The sequence below is a fragment of the Balaenoptera physalus genome, assembly GCF_965194825.1.
Source record: "Balaenoptera physalus genome assembly, chromosome: 13".
Lineage (NCBI taxonomy): Eukaryota > Metazoa > Chordata > Mammalia > Artiodactyla > Balaenopteridae > Balaenoptera > Balaenoptera physalus.
Window position 1 is genome coordinate 42,707,614 of NC_138892.1, and position 22,494 is coordinate 42,730,107.

The 22,494-nt window shown below is 36.0% G+C and overlaps 2 protein-coding genes across 16 annotated transcripts in view; both read left to right on the top strand.

The window, feature by feature from the left end:
• Window positions 1-22,494, top strand: part of OSBPL8 (oxysterol binding protein like 8) — a 196,692-nt gene that overhangs the window by 76,203 nt on the left and 97,995 nt on the right. For 6 of the 15 annotated variants that reach the window (XM_082418916.1, XM_082418927.1, XM_082418926.1 and 3 more), the window contains one exon: window positions 16,206-16,242. The exons of 5 other annotated variants lie outside the window; for them this stretch is intronic. In XM_082418916.1, the coding sequence (XP_082275042.1) occupies window positions 16,206-16,242 (37 nt within the window). Of the gene's footprint in view, window positions 1-9,707; window positions 9,761-16,205; window positions 16,243-22,494 lie in introns of all 15 variants that reach the window. 4 more of the 15 variants (XM_082418929.1, XM_082418928.1, XM_082418922.1 and 1 more) reach the window with 3 other exon arrangements.
• BBS10 (Bardet-Biedl syndrome 10) overlaps window positions 1-22,494 on the top strand; it is a 178,724-nt gene that overhangs the window by 49,777 nt on the left and 106,453 nt on the right. The gene's annotated exons all lie outside the window — the stretch shown is intronic.

Here is a 22,494-nt window from a genome sequence, read left to right on the forward strand (position 1 = left end):
TACTCTGTTTTTAGAGATGAAGAAACTGAGGCTCTAAAGGGGTTAGTAATTTTTCTAAGTCACATAAGCTCGTCAGTGGACCATGTTAGGATTCAAATACAGATACTCTGTTATTCATGTCATTGAACGTAAGGCTAATGTTTTTATGTTGTAAACTGATCTGTATTACACCTAGCCTTTTAAGCATCCCTTTAAAGTTTTTCCATACATTACCTAAAATAATGTATACTTTGAAAAATGTGCAATCCATGATGTATTTTATTTAACCCAAAGTTTTGTTCTCCTGTAACTAATTTTGACTTTTCTATCCAGGGTGAATTTTTTGGCATTTTGGCACCACATAGTTGCTGACACATGGAGAGGAGTTGCTGACTGCATTTTTATATGTGGTAGATATTATGAGTCACAGAGGGTGACATTTCCATATTATCATTAGCAGTCTTGCCTGTGGCTTGATCAACATAATTTACTAATGAATGATTTGTTAGAATAGAACTTCAGAAGGAAAGAAGGTATTTGTTGTACAGTTCTTATGTCTTAATTCAATTCCTGGTCATGATTCATTATAGAATGTAGGCTCATGTATCTGTGTAAAGAATTGGTCAAAACGAAATTGCAGGTAATGTAAGCTCTAATTTCAAACTGAAACTCGAAATTATGTAAACAGGTCATAAGATTAAGCTTCATACACTGAAATATTTATGTACGTGAGCTGCCTCATATAACCAGCTGTCATACCTAGCCTGGCATGATAGTGATGTGATAACATGGTTTCTTTTGAGCTGTTATTTCATAACCTTTTCAGGTAACTGTGGATGGTTAGGTCAGATATAGAGGAACATGTTAATGAGGTCAAATGCCAAGGTCATCGGTTTAATTCTTTCAGTGCACAGTTAACTTTTTTCTTATTTTATAAATACAGACTTCACCAGCAGTCTCACATTAGTTACAACTGACATCACATTGATTGATTTTGAACTTCCTTTGTATGTGAAGATCTTGATGAAGGAGGTTGGTTTAAACCTGGCAAGAGACCACTAGTACCAGAAGAAATATAATTTATGCTCCATTACCAAAAACCGGTGGTGAATCTGTAACAGTGTCACTTATGAAGGACAGAATTATTTAAGAAAAAGCATGGGAGAATTTCTAGCAATAGACTTCGGGCATATGATGGCCAAAGACTAATAGTGGAAGAAAATACAAATATACTTTAAATTACAGCAAGGATGCTCTTAGGATTGAGGTAGTTTTCTATGTTGAATTGTTAGTATAACAGAATTTTAGTACTGTAACAGATGTCATGAGCAAATAAGAAAACTAAATTCAAAATATTTATTCAAGTATACCTAGGAAATACTGATCGACTTAGGTTTAGAACTCAGATTTCGTGTTTCTAGCCCATATTATTTCTTTGCATATCTATTTTAAGCATGTAGAATGTTAAATTTTGGAAAATACAAAGATGAGCAAGACTTGTTTTTTGTCTTAGGAGAATTGAAACTAATTCCTTTAATAAACAGAGGAACTCAACGAACTACATATGTAATAATAAATTCTTTGCGAGGTATTAGGGTTATAATACTGACTGAGCCTTTTTTTCATTCATGCATTTATGCATTCATTCATTCAGTGTTTGCTGAGTGTCTACCATGTGCCAGGCTCTGTTTTAATCTTAAAGGATTCGACAGTGAACAGAATAGACAAAGTTCCTACTCTAGTGGAGTTAACATTCCATTGGAGAAGGACAAAGAATATACATAAATATATACTGTGCTGTGTGATGATTGTTGTGATGAAAAATAAAGCAGGGTAAGGAAGATAAAGAATACCAGAATTGGAGATAGGTGTTGCTATTTTCTAGGAATATCATGGAAGTCTTCTGATGAAGTGAGTTTTAAACAGAGTCCTAAAGGTAGCTTTCTAGGCAGAGGTAAGAAGCAAGTGTGAAGCTCACAAATCTTTTATGCAGACTGGTCGTTGGGCTGTAAGTGTTGAGGTTTAGGGGAAAGGTGAGTCAGGGGTCTTTCTACCTCCTCACTCAGGAAGATGGAAGTGCAGGTCCCTAGGAACACATGGAGCTCTATGGCTGCCCGCTGAACTTCTACCTGATAGAAGGATGCGGTGACAAAACAGATGGAGTGAGTATCCCTTTGTTATGCCTGGCGTAGGAAGTCAGGAATACCCTTACCAAGGATGTGCTGTTTTTTCTGGGATAATAAGAATGAGTGTACCAGGAGAGTGATTGGGATGGCCCTAAGGGGCTGGAGTTCAGGAGAGGTTTAGGTGGGAAACTAATTTGGGGAGTTGTCAGTGAATAGAATCCATAAAAATCAAGTCAGTGGAATCATTCACGGAAAGCATGTTGCATGGGGACAAAAGAGATTCTAGGCTGCAACCGTGGGAAATAACTATCTTAAGGGAGAAGAAGGGGAAGGGGGCCAGGCAGAAAGAGGAAAGGAGAGAAAATAGCTTGGAAATTAAGGAAGGGGGGAGAGTTTTGAGAAAAGGAATGGTGACAATGACAAATGCTAGAGAGTGGTCAGTGGGTTGAGCTGGGGAGAGGTAAGGTTGTGCTAGACTTGAATTGTCCAATAGTTCTATTTGGCAACACTGTAACTAGACCATTGTAATATTAGGAAAAAAGTTAAATAACAAATTAATTTTTACCTATTTATGGTAGCAGTAGAGGAAATACTATGAGATAACTATGCATTGTTAAAGAACTGGTATTAGAAAGTCAGTGTTGGGGAAAGATAAACTTCAGCTTGAACTTTGGTAGCAGAATTGGCAATTTGAGTTGAGCCTTCAAGGCAGGGAACTTTTGAGCTATTGAACAGGGAAGCAAAAACAATGTACAGAGAATATTGCAGATTGCTCTGAGCAGTCAGTTTTACTAGACAGATAATTTAGATAAGTGAAATTTTGGAGTTGCAAGGCTATCTCATAGGAGATCAAAACATTTCTGTGGAATGAATAATTGGGTCAAATTGTAGACGATTTAAATATCAGGGTTGGGGCTTTTTTTCCTAAAGAATGGGTGCTATCAAATATTTTTAAGTGGAGGAGCAACATGGCCCAAGTGATAGGTTAGGGAATTAACTTGGTAAATTAATCATTCCCTTCTTGGTCCTTTCTTAGTCTTTGTCATTTATTGTACCACTCAGTAATTCTGCCTTATGTCTGTATAATGCTTTAACAAAAATTTATAAAGTACACTCATGTAAACTAATATTAAGCCTCACAACAACTTTGGAAAGTTGTAAGGTTTAATAATTGTGTATTCACAGAGGAGAAAATAAACTTCAGAACAGCTAAATGACTTGCTAATGATAGGTCTGTCTTGAATAATGAGTAATATTGGGTAGATTGGGTGGAGATAACTTACCTTAAAGTCAAATGAATTACTGTACTACAGTATATACAGTCTTCAGTATATGGTGATATTCTTAGCAATAGGGACCATGTCTTTATTGTGTGTTTGAATTTCAGTATTTAGTGTAGTAGGCAAATGAGTAAGGTAAGACTGAGTGCAGGGACATCTATTAGAAGGAAGATGCAAAAGTTGAGAAATGTGGTGATGTGGGTCTGGCCTGGTTAGTATTAATGGGAATTGAAAGAAAGGACTAGATGTGAGATAGATATTGTCTAGGTAAAATTAATTAGAATTTAGTGACTTAATCAGATGTTGGGGGGAAAACAGAGTCTCAGTGACTCAAGGGTTTAGGTCTGAGTGATTGAAAGAAAGATGGTACCATTGAAAGAACTGAGCAAGTTGGCATGCAAGTTGGTTTCTGAGGGAAGCTACTGAGTATGATTTTTGACATAAAGATGCTTCTAAAACACGCTTAAAGCCTTTTCTTTGTTAACAGAATTTTTTTTCTTTTTTACTTTTTAAATTTTATTTTATTTATTTTTTTATACAGCAGGTTCTTATTAGTCATCAGTTTTATACACATCAGTGTATACATGTCAATCCCAATCGCCCAATTCATCACACCACCATCCCCACCCCCCCACGGCTTTCCCCCCTTGGTGTCCATACGTTTGTTCTATACATCTGTGTCTCAACTTCTGCCCTGCAAACTGGTTCATCTATACCATTTTTCTAGATTCCACATATATGCGTTAATATATTTGTTTTTCTCTTTCTGACTTACTTCACTCTGTATGACAGTCTCTAGGTCCATCCGCATCTCTACAAATACCCAATTTCGTTCCTTTTTATGCTTGAGTAATATTCCATTGTATAAATGTACCACATCTTCTTTATCCATTCGTCTGTCGATGGGCATTTAGGTTGCTTCCATGACCTGGCTATTGTAAATAGTGCTGCAGTGAACATTGGGGTGCATGTGTCTTTTTGAATTATGGTTTTCTCTGGGTGTATGCCCAGTAGTGGGATTGCAGGATCATATGGTAATTCTATTTTTAGTTTTTTAAGGAACCTCCATACTGTTCTCCATAGTGGCTGTATCAATTTACATTCCCACCAACAGTACAAGAGGGTTCCCTTTTCTCCACACCCTCTCCAGCATTTGTTGTTTGTAGATTCTCTGATGATGCCCATTCTAACTGGTGTGAGGTGATACCTCACTGTAGTTTTGATTTGCATTTCTCTAATAATTAGTGATGTGGAGCAGCTTTTCATGTGCTTCTTGGCCATCTGTATGTCTTCTTTGGAGAAGTGTCTATTTAGGTCTTCTGCCCATTTTTGGATTGCGTTGTTTATTTTTTTAATATTGAGCTGCATGAGCTGTTTGTATATTTTGGAGATTAATCCTTTGTCCATTGATTCGTTTGCAAATATTTTCTCCCATTCTGAGGGTTGTCTTTTTGTCTTGTTTATGGTTTCCTTTGCTGTGCAAAAGCTTTTAAGTTTCATTAGGTCACATTTGTTTATTTTTGTTTTTATTTCCAGTACTCTAGGAGGTGGATCAAAAAAGATCTTGCTGTGATTTATGTCAAAGAGTGTTCTTCCTATGTTTTCCTCTAAGAGTTTTATAGTGTCCGGTCTTACATTTAGGTCTCTAATCCATTTTGAGTTTATTTTTGTGTATGGTGTTAGGGAGTGTTCTGATTTCATTCTTTTACATGTAGCTGTCCAGTTTTCCCAGCACGACTTATTGAAGAGACTGTCTTTTCTCCATTGTATATCCTTGCCTCCTTTGTCATAGATTAGTTGACCATAGGTATGTGGGTTTATCTCTGGGCTTTCTATCTTGTTCCATTGATCTATCTTTCTTTTTTTGTGCCAGTACCATACTGTCTTGATTACTCTAGCTTTGTAGTATAGTCTGAAGTCAGGGGGTCTGATTCCTCCAGCTCCCTTTTTTTCCCTCAAGACTGCTTTGGCTATTTGGGGTCTTTTGTATCTCCATACAGATTTTAAGACTTTTTGTTCTAGTTCCGTAAAAAGTGCCATTGGTAATTTGATAGGGATTGCATTGAATCTGTAGATTGCTTTGGGGTAGTATACTCATTTTCACAATATTGATTCTTCCAATCCAAGAACATGGTATATCTCTCCATCTGTTTGTATCATCTTTAATTTCTTTCATCAGTGTCTTATAGTTTTCTGCATACAGGTCTTTTGTCTCCCTAGGTAGGTTTATTCCTAGGTATTTTATTCTTTTTGTGGCAAAGGTAAATGGGAGTGTTTCCTTAATTTCTCTTTCAGATTTTTCATCATTAGTGTATAGGAATGCAAGATATTTCTGTGCATTAATTTTGTACCCTGCAACTTTACCAAATTCACTGATTAGCTCTAGTAGTTTTCTGGTGGCATCTTTAGGATTCTCTATGTATAGTATCATGTCTTCTGCACACAATGACAGTTTTACTTCTTCTTTTCCAATTTGGGTTCCTTTTATTTCTTATTGTTCTCTGATTGCCATGGCTAGGACTTCCAAAGCTATGTTGAATAATGGTGGTGAGAGTGGGCATCCTTGTCTTGTTCCTGATCTTCCTCCTTTTTCATTTCTAATTTTATTGATTTGAGTCCTCTCCCTCTTTTTCTTGATGAGTCTGGCTAATGGTATATCAATTCTGTTTATTTTCTCAAAGAACCAGCTTTTAGTTTTGTTGATCTTTGCTATTGTTTTCTTTGTTTCTATTTCATTTATTTCTGCTCTGATATTTATGATTTCTTTCCTTCTGCTAAATTTGGGTTTTGTATGTTCTTCTTTCTCTAGTTCCTTTAGGTGTAAGGTTAGATTGTTTATTTGAGATTTTTCTTGTTTCTTGAGGTAGGCTTGTATAGCTATAAACTTCCCTCTTAGAACTGCTTTTGCTGCATCCCATAGGTTTTGGATTGTCGTGTTTTCATTGTCATTTGTCTCTTGGTATCTTTTTATTTCCTCTTTGATTTCTTCAGTGATCTCTTGGTTATTTAGTAGTGTATTGTTTAGCCTCCATGTGTTTGTGTTTTTTACGTTTTTTTCCCTGTAATTCATTTCTAATCTCATAGCATTGTGGTCAGAAAACATGCTTGATATGATTTCAGTTTTCTTAAATTTACTGAGGCTTGATTTGTGACCCATGATGTGATCTATCCTGGAGAATGTTTTGTGTGCACTTGAGAAGAAAGTGTAATCTGCTGTTTTTGGATGGAATGTCCTATAAATATCAATTAAATCTATCTGGTCTATTGTGTCAGTTAAAGCATGTGTTTCCTTATTTATTTTCATTTTGGATGATCTGTTCATTGGTGTAAGTGAGGTGTTAAAGTCCCCCACTATTATTGTGTTCCTGTCAATTTCCTCTTTTATAGCTGTTAGCAGTTGCCTTATGTATTGGGGTGCTCCTATTTTGGGTGCATATATATTTATAATTGTTACATCTTCTTCTTGGATTGATCCCTTGTTCGTTGTGTAGTGTCCTTCCTTGTCTCTTGTAACATTCTTTATTTTAAAGTCTATTTTGTCTGATATGAGTATTGCTACTCCAGCTTTCTTTTGATTTCCATTTACATGGAGTATCTTACTTTCAGTCTGTATGTGTCCCTAGGTCTGAAGTGGGTCTCTTGTAGACAGCATATATATGGGTTTGTTTTTGTATCCATTCAGCAAGCCTGTGTCTTTTGGTTGGAGCATTTAATCCATTCACGTTTAAGGTAATTATCGATATGTATGTTCCTATGACCATTTTCTTAATTGTTTTGGGTTTGTTTTTGTAGGTCCTTTTCTTCTCTTGTGTTTCCCACTTAGAGAAGTTCCTTTAGCATTTGTTGTAGAGCTGGTTTGGTGGTGCTGAATTCTCTTAGCTTTTGCTTGTCTGTCAAGCTTTTGACTTCTTTGTCGAATCTGAATGAGATCCTTGCCAGGTAGAGTAATCTTGGTTGTAGGTTCTTCCCTTTTCATCACTTTAAGTATATCATGTATATCATGATATACTTAAGTATATCACTCCCTTCTGGCTTGTAGAGTTTCTGCTGAGAAATCAGCTGTTAACCTTATGGGAGTTCCCTTGTATGTTATTTGTCGTTTTTCCCTTGCTGCTTTCAATAATTTTTCTTTGTCTTTAGTTTTTGCCAATTTGATTACTGTGTGTCTCGGCGTGTTTCTCCTTGGGTTTATCCTGTATGGGACTTGCTGCGCTTCCTGGACTTGGGTGGCTATTTCCTTTCCCATGTTAGGGAAGTCTTCAACTATAACCTCTTCAAATATTTTCTCTGGTCCTTCCTCTCTCTCTTCTCCTTCTGGGACCCATATAATGCGAATGTTGTTGCGTTTAATGTTGTCCCAGAGGTCTCTTAGGCTGTCTTCATTTCTTTTCATTATTTTTTCTTTATTCTGTTCCACAGCAGTGAATTCCACCATTCTGTCTTCCAGGTCACTTATCCGTTCTTCTGCCTCAGTTATTCTGCTATTGATTCCTTCTAGTGTATTTTTCATTTCAGTTATTGTATTGTTCATCTCTGTTTGTTTGTTCTTTAATTCTTCTAGGTCTTTGTTAAACATTTCTTGCATCTTCTTGATCTTTGCCTCCATTCTTTTTCCGAGGTCCTGGATCATCTTCACTATCATTATTTTGAATTCTTTTTCTGGGAGGTTGCCTATCTCCACTTCATTTAGTTGTTTTCCTGGGGTTTTATCTTGTTCCTTCATCTGGTACATAGCCCTCTGCCTTTTCATCTTGTCTGTCTTTCTGTGAATGTGGTTTTTGTTCCATAGGCTGCAGGATTGTAGTTCTTCTTGCTTCTGCTGTCTTCCCTCTGGTGGATGAGGCTATCTAAGAGGCTTGTGCAAGTTTCCTGATGGGAGGGACTGGTGGTGGGTAGAGTTGACTGTTGCTCTGGTGGGCAGAGCTCAGTAAAACTTTAATCCGCTTGACTGCTGATGGGCGGGGCTTGGTTCCCTCCCTTTTGGTTGTTTGGCCTGAGGCAACCCAACCCTGGAGCCTACCTGGGCTCTTTGGTGGGGCTAATGGCAGACTCTGGGAGGGCTCACGCCAAGGAGTACTTCCCAGAACCTCTGCTGCCAGTGTCCTTGTCCCCACAGTGAGCCACAGCCACCCCACCCCCCGCCTCTGCAGGAGACCCTCCAACACTAGCAGGTAGGTCTGGTTGAGTCTCCCCTGGGGTCGCTGCTCCTTCTCGTGGGTCCCAATGGGCACACTACTTTGTGTGTGCTCTCCAGAGTGGAGTCTCTGTTTCCCCCAGTCCTGTCAAAGTCCTGCAATCAAATCCCACTAGACTTCAAAGTCTGATTCTCTAGGAATTCCTCCTCTCACTGCCGGACCCCCAGTTTGGGAAGCCTGGCGTGCGGTTCAGAACCTTCACTCTAGTGGGTGGACTTCTGTGGTATAAGTGTTCTCCAGTCTGTGAGTCACCCACCCAGAAGTTATGGGATTTGATTTTACTGTGATTGCTCCCCTCCTACTGTCTCATTGTGGCTTCTCCTTTGTCTTTGGATGTGGGGTATCTTTTTTGGTGAGTTCCAGTGTCTTCCTGTCGATGATTGTCCAGCAGCTAGTTGTGATTCTGGTGTTCTCACAAGAGGGAGTGAGAGCACATCCTTCTACTCCGCCATCTTGGTTCAGGGCCTGTTAACAGAATTTTAGAACCAGAAGTTAATTTGCAATAATGTCCGAACATACAGGTAGGAATATGTTGGGATGAAGTTTTGGAGATAGGCTAGGTCTGAAGAAGAAACTTGAAAGTTGTCTGAGTAAAGGTAGCAAATGAGCCTTGATTAAGAATGGAATCTGCAGGAAGAGATCAGGTAGAGAGAAAACAACCAATAGTTGAGGATTGAGCATTGGTTAAGGTCACTCACTTATTGAATTGGAGGACCAAGTGGAGGTAGGAAATTAGGAGAAAGGAAGCCAGAGCAGTGGAGTATTTTAGAAACTAAAGGAGGAGAGGGCTTGTGTGGAAAGGAGGAGAGGGCTTGCGTGGTGGAAGGGCTGATGTAATTAAATATATGCAAGGAGGATAAGAACTGTGAAAAAGCCCCAGAACATGTCTGAGAAGGCTTCACGGGTTGGCAGATTGATTGTAATTTCCTGAAGCCTCGGGATTTTTTTTTAAGGATTTAGTTTCCAGTGTACACATACTGGTAAACATACTATTGCACTTTTTTTTTTGCTACTTTTTAAAAGATTAATGCACCACTTAATTCATTTGATAAAGTGTGCGTGCTCTCTAGATTCAGATTCAGGTATACGAAATTAAATCACTCCTGAGAAAATTTGTCTTTTTTTAGATCTTGCCATTTACAGAAGTTGCTGAAGTTCAAGAGACAGAGAGTAATATATGGTATGGTATTATGTTCAAAATGTTAACATTTTTGTATTTTTTTTCAGGATTTCAAGTTAGATTCTTAAAATATATTTTCCACTATGTTTAATCATAGATGATTATGCCATTATAAAACATAGCTAATATAGATCGAAAAGACCACTTTGAAAATTGCGTCTTCATTTTTCCAATATATAAATAGATTTAATCTTTTTTGACTATAAAAATAATGCATACCAGTGTGGCATATTTAAACAATAAAGAAAAATATAATAAATAAAATTCTACCTTCTAGAGGTAACCACTGTTTTTATTTTGGTGGCATATGTGTGTTCATAGTGTATATCTTACATATGAAATTTCATAAAAGTGGAGTCATATCATACAAACTTCTTTATAACCTAATTTTAAAAAAATTTTATTTTACTGAAGTATAGTTGATTTACAATGTTGTGTTAATTTCTGCTGTATAGCAAAGTGATTCAGTATAACCTACTTTTAAAAGCCAATATATAATGAATGTTTTTCAGTCCCTGAAAAAAAAAACCAAACTATAATGACTACATAGTATTTTATTATGTGAATGTATTATTATTTATTTAATTCCCTGTTTTAAGTAGATTACTATAAATGATGTTATAAGTATCCTTGAACACATCTTTTAGTATACATTTGTAGTGGTGGAATTGCTGTATCAAAAATGTAACTGCTTGGCAGATCAGATCATATTCTCTAACAGCGATAAACTCTAGTCCCAGAAAAATATTCCCTTAAAATCTCTCCTGTAAAACTCAGGGATAAAATGTGCACATGTGTGTTTTGCAAACGATTGCAGGAATATGAAAAAAATTCATTTAAGTGTGGAGTGATGACTCCTGTTTAAAGAACAAACAGATCTCAGCTGCGTTGTATATCCCTCATTGAAGTTTCTTACTCGAAGAGCCAAAGATAGCACTAAGTAGAACATTCTTTTTTTTTTTTTTTTTAATTTTCTGTTTTTTAAAAAATTTATTCTACTTATTTTTTTTTTTTTAAGTTTTGGCTGCACTGGGTCTGTGCTGCTGTGTGCTGGCTTTCTCTAGTTGCAGCGAGCGGGGGCTACTCTTCGTGTTGGTGTGCGGGCTTCTCACTGCGGTGGCTTCTCTTGTTGCGGAGCATGGGCTCTAGGTGCGTGGGCTTCGGTAGTTGTGGCACACGGGCTCAGTTGCTCCGCAGCATGTGGGATCTTCCTGGACCAGGGCTTGAACCCGTGTCCCCTGCATTGGCAGGTGGATTCTTAACCACTTCACCACCAGGGAAGTCCAAGCACTCTTTAGATGTTTTATATAATTCTTCTTCAGAATTGTGGCTTCCGAGAGCCCACTGAAGTAGGATTGCTTCTCTGAGTACAACTTGATCAACTGTATTGGGGGAAGAGGTGCCATCTGCTTGAAATTTTATTTTTAAGCTCTACTCATATCAGTGCTTGATAAGCTATTTGTACTTTCTCTTAAGCTCAACAGGTAAGTCAAATCAATAAAACAGGGAGGTGCCGTGCTATAGGCAATGAAATCAAGCTATAGACCTCATGGTTTTGTTTCTGTATTATATATATAGGGTGGCCATCTGTCCTGGATTGCTCAGGACTGAGGGGTTTCTCAGGTTGAAGGGTGTGATTATGAACTTCTACCTCTTCCTTTACATTTCTTAAAGATCACAAGTTTTATGCTAATTATAGATGGCATGGCAAATATTTAGAAGTACATTAAAGTAAAATCACATTTTTTGTATTATGCTCTTTTCCTGATATTTGTAGACTAAAATCAGTAAAGATTTAGATAATGGCTATATAGTTCATGCTTTTATTTAGAGTACTGGTAGTATGCTATTGAATACTAAGTAGAAAAATTCTAAGCATGTTACTATTTTATTATTTTTCAGCTCATGCTTTCTGCCAAAGTAGAGAATTTATTTATATGATAAAAAATTTGAGATGACTGTATGGACATTGTTCAAGGGATAATTGTAAACATGATAAGTTGCTCAGAGAGAGAAAATGTTTCTGTCATATCTTAAATGCTCTTTTTCTGAACAAGCTGAGGAGAAAGTTCCTGGATTCTTTGAAATTCTAGTAGTATTTTGGTTCTCTAACAAAAGCCAAGAAGAGTGGCTAGCTTTTTATTTTTTAAAATATCTTAAAAGGTACTTGTATAGAGCATTTCCACATCAGTACTTCCACATCGTCTTTATTCATGGGTCATACAACATGGAACTGCACAAATTAGACCCAATCCTAAAAGCAGTAAGAATAAGAAGTGTAGTGTGCAGTTCAGCAGTGTGTAGAAGACTTCAGTGATGCCAGTTACTTGGTAAAATTGATATGGAATTTTCAATTACTTATATCTTGTTTCCCAGTTAGCATCACTTGCAAATAATTCTGGGAGGATGATTTCACTTGCATCTCAACTTAATGCCTTTTTATCCACATCCTTCTGGGAAAGGTTTCTGAAGTGAAGCTTATTTTTCATTGTGTTTCTGCTTCTATTTGTAGTGTTTCAGCTTAATTCTTAGTTCTGTTGTTCCATTATAATATATGTTATATGGAGGCTGTTCTTTTATCCTGTGGCATTTTTCAGTCTCCTGTGATGAAGCCATTCAGATCATATACCCTAACTATCACACATACCGTAATTTATACTATTTTCTTACCAACCTAAACCTTTCCCTGTACAGGTCTGTGTGTCTAGCTGCCTACTTGACATTTTTACTTAGATGTCTGACAGGCATTTCAAACTTAACCTATTCCAAACTGAGCTACAGTTGGCCCTCCATATCCGAGGGTTCTGCATCCACAGATTTAGCCAACTGCAGATGGAAAATATTTGGGGGAAAAAAATTCCAGAAAGTTCCAAAAAGCAAAACTTGGATTTGCCACATGCTATAAGCTATTTATATAGCATTTTCATTGTATTTACAACTATTTACATAGCATTTACTTTGAATTAGATATTATAAGTAATCTAGAGATGATATAAAGTATATATAGGAGGATATACATGGGTTATAGACAGATACTACACCATTTTATATAAGGGACTTGAGCATCTGCAGATTTTGGTATTGTGGTGGGGTGGGTGTGGGAGGTGTCTTGGAACCAGTTCTCTCTGGATACCAAGGGATGATTGTACCTATATTTCTCCCTGTAAACTAGCTTGTCTCACTGTCTTTTCCATCTCAGATTATGGCAGTTCATCCTTCCAGGTGCTCAGACTCCAACACTTGACATCATTTTGATTCCTTTTTTTCTTTTACCTCATGCTTGGCCTGTTTGGAAATCCTGTTGACCTTACCTTCAAAATATATTTAGAACTTAACTACTTCTCATCACTCTCACTGCCCCCATCTTGGTCCAAGTTTCCTTCATCTCTCCCCTAGATGATTGCAGTAACCTCTGAACTGATAATACCCTTGTCCCTCTGGTCTATTCTCAACATAGCAGCCAGAGCAGTCCTGTTAAAACATAATCATGTATGTTAGTCCTTTTCTCAGAACTATCCAGTGGCCCCCTATTTCATCCAGAATAAAACAGAAGCCTTGGCTAGGTCCTATAAAGTCCTACAGCTGTTTGCTTCTTTCATTTCATCTGCTACTCTCCTACTTGCCTTGTTTCCAGCCCTCTGGCCTTTTCACTATTCTCCAAACACTCCAGTCTTGCTCTCCAAGTACTCTACTCTGTACTTGATCCTCCCCTCTCCCTGGAGTACTCTTCCCCTTTAAGTCCTTATGGTAAGTTTCCTCATTTTGTTCAGTCAGCTTGGTAGTGAAGCCTTCTTAGGCCACCCTATCTAAAACTTTAACTCCATCTTCCCTAACATTTTATGTCTTCATTTTCTACTTATTTTTCCGTAGTATTTATACTATATAATATACATCAAAATTTTACTTGTTTATTATGTTATTGTTTATCTTCCCTACTAGAACATAACTACCACAAGGACAGGATTTTTGTCTGTTGTGTTCACTGCTATATTTCTCAGTGCCTAAAATGGTACCTGTCTATATAGTAGGTACTTAGTGAATATTTGGATGGATGGATGGATGATGGATCAATGATAAGAATAGACAGTGTTTACTTTGATTATTCTCCAGTGCCTCAGTCTGAGAAAAATATTGGATTAATACAATACATTCAGGTTTATATGACACCAATATGCCTGAGGATATAACGTTGAAAGCATAATTTGAAATAAATGTTCAGAAGCTGTTGTATATGCTAGGGATTATTTTCTGGGAGTAAATATATAAGGAGTACAGCTGCACAGAAGATGACATAGTGCTTTTAATCAACAAAATCTGAGAATTATATCATACAGAACTGTACAATGAAAGTGAACTTGATCTTTTATCCTAAGTAGAAGACCAGCTCAAAAGCTTCAAATGTGACTGGCCCTTGTGAAATTAAATACTGTTAACTATGTAAATATGGTTAGAATCATTGCTTTCCTTTAGGAAGTTACAGGTAAATCTAGGGAAACTGGTAATTATTCATATCAGTACAGGAAGACTTTTCTAAAAGATGTCTATGAAGGATTTGTAAAGTTTGCCATAGTTGTCTCTGTCAGGTTCCGAACTTCCTTCAGTTTTCCAATATTGTATTAGTTATTTATTGGTATATAACAAATCATCCCAAAATTAAATGGTAGAAAACAAGCATTTATTATCTTACAATTTCAGTGAGTCAGGAATTTAAGAGCAGCTTTGCTAGGTGTCTCTAGCTCAAAATCTTTCATATGGTTGCAATCAAGCTACTGGAGAGTGGGAGCTGCCGCTGAGGGGGTCAGGGGAGGCGGGAGAGTCATTTCCAAGGTCACTTAGGGTTTGTGGACAGACCTCAGTTCCTTTGCCTCATGGGCCTTTTTACAGGGTTGCCTCATGATGCAGCAGCTGGCTTTCCCCAGGATGATCTATCTAGGAGAGAGCAAGAGACCGCAAACAAGATTGAAGTCATAGTCTTATTACAGTCTAATTTTGGAAATGACATCCTTTCACCTCTGCCATTTCTGTTCATTAGAAGTGATTCAGCAAGTCCAGTATATGCTCAAAGAGAGGGGATTATACACCAAAAAGTGGGGATCACTGGGGCCATTTTAGAGGCTGCCTGCCACAAATACTTTAATCTCTTCCCACGTGCTTGCTAGCTGTAATGGATTTGAGCACAATTATTTCGTTGTCACTAAAGCTGTATTTTTTTTTTAGTTTATCTGTGAAACTGAAATCAGTTTATAGAAGAATGAATTAAAATGGACAACTAGAAAAAATGAATAGAGCAAATGCCTTTAAAGGCATTAGAACATAATTTTAAGCGTTGTGAAATAACCATCACTTTAGGGAAGTAACAGGGCCAAGATGTTTTTTTTTCCCTAGGAGACAACAGAAGCCCCAAAGCAAACAACTGCTACTTTTTTTTTTTTTGGTCAAAACCAGTTAAGATTCCCCATTCCCTTTAAATAAGACCAAACAACAATGTCATTAGTGGTGGGAACTTTTTGTTTGTTTCTTTCTTCACTTCTGATACGTTTCCATGTTTGGTATTTGAAATGAAGGAGAGAACTAAGGACTCTGTTCCTGCCAAGGGAGACCAAAGCACTTGTCTATAGGTGACATTTAGTTTAATGCTGTTTATTAAAATAGTTACTACACAAAGGTCAGCAGTCTTTTTCCTGTTTCTTTTAGTTGATTGCAAGTTAATCATTTAAGAATTGGATCTTCTGACTTCCTAGAGACTAGTAGCTCTAGATTATATGCTTGATATTAGTGGGTCCTAAGAAAGTTTTGTCTAACTTAATAAAATTTATTGTTCTTCTAATCAATACTCCTCTTTGTTTTTTTGCCATTTGAGAAAAAAATTTGTTCCACTTTGTTGATGTCTCTGTAAAAGCTCTTTGCACATGCTTGGCATAATATAAGCACTCAGTAAACTCCTTTCTTTATGTAGAAGAAGCAGCCTGAATTTCTATGTAGTGTTAAGTGCTTTCATGGCATGTAGAACTAATATTTAATAGTGCATGGGTGTTATATATTTTTAAGCCATTTGAATTTAAAGAATGAATAACTTTTTGGCTGTCCTTTACATTTCTAAATAATTTTTTGTCACTCCTAACCCATATCTCGAATTATAGTTGAAAGTAATTTTTCACTTGAGTAATTTTCAAAACAAAATACTTGGGTGATTTCATTTTTCTCTTTCCACCTTCATTTTCCAAAATTAAAGCAAACAGTGCCTAATCCAAGGTCTTTTTATGTGTGGAAAAGAAAATCCCTTGCGAATTATGATTATTAGAATTGATATGCATGTGCTTTCTACTTATAAACTAATGCTGTTTTCCTTGTCCTTTTGTTTCACTGCTGCTTCAATCCTGATACATTTTGCTTCTTCCTGGTTTGGATTGTATTTGTTTGCTGCTCAATTACCCTGCATTAAAAGCTTCTTGGTGATAGCAAAGATGTCCTTGGGCCATCAAGTAAGTAGCTAAAGTTTGAATGGCATGTTTGGAGACATGATAATATTTTGATGTGTACTTAGAAAAGGCATATGGTATTTCCATTTTGGTTATTAAGTCTTCTGCTTTTCTTTTCAGGCATTGAAATATAAAGTAAAGAATATAAATGATCATTCAGTACGCCTCTGTTGTCAGTGTCCATCTGAGATTGATAGTGTTTGTATATTTACATCTTGATTATCTGAAGATGGATTATTTATTTAGCCAGTTATCTAATTCATAATTTATAAATTCAAAATTCCTAAGTTATGAATTAATACTTCTTTATAGTATCCTTTCTACAATCATCACAAAGCATAGATCAGAGTACTTTGAGGCTGGATATAGTATAACAAATTCACTGCCATATGAAAGTGAGAAATACTGTCTTATTTTGTCAGAATTTTTACATAATAGATAATTTGGTTATGAAAAGTTTTTATGTATACTTTGGCGATTTCATAAGTGACCTGTTTTATCTAGGGATTTAGAAGATACACCCTTTAAATTTATGTCCAAAAAAATTTTTTTGACCAGATGCTGTGCTAGCTTCAGGGGATACACGATGAATAAAACATGTGCCATGCCCTTAAGATCATTATATACTAGTAGGGGAGTTAGACCCATGAATACATAATTTCAAAGCTTTGTGACATATTAAAAGTCATAGAATTACTGAGGTGAATGAAACTTCAGAGATCATTTAATAAAGCATTAATTTTGTAGATGAAGAGCCTGAAGCTAAGAACTTAAATATCTAAGGAGTTAGAATTGGTTGCTAGTTCAATATGTCATCTTCTGGTTTTCAGAAATCAGAATGAAACTATCATTTTACTGAGTTCAAGTCTAACCAAATAATTAAGATATTACTGCATCATAAATCAGACAAAGATTTTAACTTTATTCAAGACCAATGTGGAAATTATATCAATTTAGGATGTTTTAGTATTTATTCCTAAATAATTGACTGTTGTAAGTCAGTTCACCACTTTGGGGCTCATTTTTTTTATTGGCTAAAGAAGGGGACTGAGCAAGATAATGGCCAAGTTTCTTCTACTTGTAAAATACTTTGGTCTAGATCAGTTTCTGTTTGTCTCTAATAATGGTTATAGTATGTTTGTGATTTTGTTTTCTGAGAAGAGAGGTAATTTAAAGTAATATGCTAAAATTCCTTTTTTATTCTAATTGCAACAATTCATAGTATTTTAAATATATTGTTTATTATACATCTAGCATTATTAGAATAGTAAAATTTAAAAGTAGAAAAAGTATACAAATCCCAAAACATCTTTATGCTTTCTTGTTCAGCCTTACTTGTGATACCTGGTAGATATTTTCAATGCATTTTTCTGTTACTTTAATTACCTCATATATTTAGATGTTGGCTTAGGTGAACTGATTGGCACTGCTGAACTTTACAAATAGAATTGCATTTTTAGAAATTTATGGTGGTTATATATTTCAAGCATATGTAAATTAAAATATACAACATACGGTAGAGATGAGATTATATTGTATTCTGCCAACTGTTAAAAGACCGAGGCTGTATAATTATTTACTGCAGACCATATATCTTTTTGAGTGAAAAGTAATTTCACATAGTACTTCATTAGGATCTGTACAATTGAATGAAAAAACTATGAAGATCATATTCAAATTACTTATGTATTTGAGAAAAGGTATACCATCTGTAAGGGGATATTTAGGATTTTCATAGAGATTTGTATGACTTTAAACAATTGCTTTACTTCTTAGTTTTCACTTAGATTAAAAGCAAACACCAGACTTTGAGGCTTGTAATATTCTTCAGATTTTGTATTGATGAGTTGAATTCAGAAAGAATGGTAGTTATAGACTCATATTCTCTTAGAAGTTACAGTATGTTAATTATATTACTATTAATTATTCCAGTGTGATTAGTTTTTACCATATTTAAAAGTAATATGAATAGCAAAGTAGGTTGCTTTGCTTTACTTTGACTACAAAGTAGAACCAGGAGAGGGCACTATAATGCTAATATCTTTAGAAGGTGAGGCAGTTGATTGAATTACCAGAAACTATTTTGGAATCCTGCAGTGATTCATTGGTCAAATATCGATCCAAGCATTTAGTAAGTACTTATTGTCAGTTTTATGCCAAAGGATACAAATGAAAATAAAGTCACTGCCCTTCTTGAGTTTATATGTGAATAGTCTACTATTGTGCAAATAATATAGGACATCAAAATGATTTTTATATTATGCAGATTTTCTGTATAGTTAATGTTTGTGAATGGGGTGAGAGAAAACAAATTAAAAAATGCTTTCTGTTTTTTTTAAGGAAATATACTCTGTGTATTGCTATATCTACAAACCCTCTCATTTCAAGGTTATCAAAATAATAAACAGTAATACCTCAATCAATAAGGAGTTAGAAAGGGGTGAATAGAACTAAGTTTACACTTTTCCTTTTTTATATAGTGAAGTTATTCAAGACTTAGATATGTATGTCTTTCTGATGGAATACTAAAGCATACTTTAATTCTATTAGCTGTTCTTATAATGTATTTAAATTAGCCTTAAATGTACTAATACTACAAAAGAATATATGAAGCATATGTAAATTATAAAGCATAATCATACAGTGAGTACATATTGAACCTACCACTCAACTAAAGAACTTGAATCCTACAAATGCCTCACGTCTATCTATGTGCTTCTTCTCTTTCCTCTCCCTGTGCCTACCTGCCCAGGGGTGATGACTAATTTGTATTTTTTTGTTTATTATTCTTTGCTTTTTCAAAAACAGATTTTTTGGGTTATTTTTAGGTTACATATGTATCACTAAGGTTTGCTAGGTTTTTAATTGTATAAGAATGGTATCATGCTATATGTCATCTTCTCGGACTTGTTTTTTGTAGTTAACATTGGATTTCCAAGATTCAGCCATGTTACTGGGTATAGATAAAGACCATCTGTTTTTAGTGCTATATACTATTCCATTATATGCCTATACCACAATATATTAATCCATATTGTTTTCAATTGATGAATATTTAAGTTGTTTTGATTTTTGCTATTATGGACAGCGTTGCTATGAACATTCTTATTTTTGTCTCTTGGTACACACATATAAGAGTATTTCTAGGTATAAAGCTAAGAGTGGAAGTTTTGGACCCATAGGATATGCTGAAATTCACTTTTATAAGATCTAAATGGTTTTCCAAAGTGCTTATATCAGTTTATATTCTGCCAGTAATGCTTAAGATGGCTCACTGATCCCATCCTTACCAGTATTTGGCATTATCAGACTTACTAATATTTTTCAGTTTTACTGAGTATAAAAATATTTATTTCATTGTGATCTTGATTTGTTTTTTCCTGACTGCTAAAGAGGATGAAAATCTTTTTGTACATTTATTGGCCATTTGCATTTCTTCTTCCATGAACTAACCGTTCACGTTTTCCCACCATTTTTCTTTTTTTTTAAATTAAAAAAATTTTTAATTGAGTTATAATTGACATACAACATTGTATTAGTTTCAGGTGTGCAACATAATTCCATATTTGTATATATTTTGAAGTGATAACCACGATAAATCCACTTAACATCCATCACCATACGTTGTTACAGAATTTTTTTTCTTATGATGACAACTTTAAGATTTACTCTTGTGAAAACCTATAATGGAGAAGAATCTGAAAAAGAATATAGATAGATAGGTAGATATCTATATACATATAGATATATAATTGAATCACTTTGCTGTACACCTGAAACATTGTAAATCAACTGTACTTCAATTTTAAAAAAGATTTACTCTCAGCAAATTTCAAATATGCAATACAGTATTATTAACTATAGTCGCCATGCTGTACATTACATCCACATGACTTATTTATTTTATAACTGGAAGTTTGTACCTTTTGACCCATTTTGCACAACCACAACCCCATCCCCCTCTCTGGCAAACCGCCAATTTGTTATCTGTATCTGTGAGTTCAGTTTTTGTTGTTGTTCTTGGTTATTTGTTTAGCTGCCACATATAAAGGAGATCATATGGTATTTGTCTTTCTCTGACTTAATCTCACTTAGCATAATGCTCTGAAGGGACATCCATGTTGTCACAAATGAAAAGATTTCATTCTTCCATTGATGGACACTTAGGTTGTTTCCATATCTTGGCTGTTGTAAATAATGCTGCAGTGAACATGGAATGCGTATATCTTTTCAAATTAGGGTTTTCATTTTCTTTGGATAAATACCCAGAAGTGGAATTGCTGGATCATATGGTAGTTCTACATAGGTTTACTTTTTGAGGAACCTACATACTGTTTTCCATAATGGCTGCACCAATTTACATTCCCACCAACAGTGCACAAGGGTTCCCTTTTCTCCACATCCTCATCAATACTTGTTTTTTCTTGTCTTTTTGATAATAGCAATTCTAACAGGTGTGAGGTGATACCTCATTGTGGTTTTGATTTGCATTTACCTGATGATTAGTGATGTTGAGCATCTTTTCATGTACCTTTTGGCTATTGAGCTATATGAGTTCTTTATATATTTTGGATATTAACCCCTTATCAGATATATGATTTGCAAGCATTTTATTCCATTCATTGTGTTGATGGTTTCCTTTGCTGTGCAGAAGCTTTTTAGTTTGATGTAGTTTCACTTGTTTATTTTTGCTTTTATTGCCTTTACTTTTGGTGTCAAATCTAAAAAATCATTGCCAAGACTGACGTCAAGAAGCTCACTTCTAGGGACTTCCCTGGTGGCACAGTGGCTAAGAATCCACCTGCCAATGCAGGCGACAAGGGTTCAAGCCCTGGTCCGGGAAGATCCCACATGCCGAGGACAACTAAGCCCGTGCACCACAACTAATGAGCCTATGCTCTCGAGCCCACGAGCCACAACTACTGAGCCCGCATGCTGCAACTGCTGAAACCCGCGCATCTAGAGCCTGTGCTCTGCAACAGGAGAAGCCACTGCAATGAAAAACCCGTACACTGCAATGAGAAGCCCACGCACCACAGCGAAGAGCAGCCCCCACTTGCCGCAACTAGAGAAAGCCTGCGTGCAGCAATGAAGGCCCAACACAGCCAAAAATAAATAAATTAAATAAATAAATAAATAAATAAATAAATAAATAAATAAATAAATAAAAGAAAAAAAAGAAGGTCACTTCCAGTTTTCTTCTAGGAGTTTTATAGTTTCAGGTCTTAAATTTGAGTCTTTAATCCATTTTGAGTTAATTTTTTTGTCAGAAAGTAAGTGGTCCAGTTTCATCCTTTTGCATGTGGCTATCTAGTTTTCCCAACACCATTTATTAAAGAGACTGGCCTTTTCCCCATTGTATATTCTTGGCTTCTTTGTCATAAATTAATTGACCATATATTTGTAGGTTTATTTCTGGGCTCTCTATTCTGTGCCATTGATCTATGTGTCCCTTTATATGCCAATACCACAGTGTTTTGATTACTGTAGCTTTGTAATATAATTTGAGATCAGGGAGTGTGATGCCTCCAGCTTTGTTCTTCTTTCTCAAGATGGCTTTGGCTACGTGGGGTCTTGTGTGGTTCCACACAAATTCCATTGGAATTTTGAGAGGGATTACATTGTCTGTAGATTGCTTTGGGTAGTATGGACATTTTAATACTATCCCTCCAATCCATAGCATGGTATAGCTCTCCATTTGTGTGTGTCTTCTTCAATTTCTTTCCTCAGTGTTTTACAGTTTTCAGTGTACTGGTCTTTCACCTCCTTGGTTAAGTTTATTCTCAGGCATTCTTTTCAATGCATCCTCCCATTTTTATTTTGCATTTTTGGTCTTTTTCTAATTGATTTATAGGAGTTTTTTTTTTTTTAACATATTCTGGATACCAACTCTTTGGGTTTTTTTTTTTTTTTTTTTTTAATTTATTTTTGGCTGTGTAGGGTCTTTGTTTCTGAGTGAGGGCTTTCTCTAGTTGCGGCAAGCGGGGGCCACTCTTCATCACGGTGTGCGGGCCTCTCACTATCGTGGCCTCTCTTGTTGCAGAGCACAGGCTCCAGATGCGCAGGCTCAGTAGTTGTGGCTCACGGGCCTAGTTGCTCCGCGGCATGTGGGATCTTCCCAGACCAGGGCTCGAACCCGTGTCCCCTGCATTAGCAGGCAGATTCTCAACCACTGCGCCACCAGGGAAGCCCTAACTCTTTGTTAATTATATGTGTTGCAAATATTTTCTCTTGTTTTTTTGATTTCTTTATATT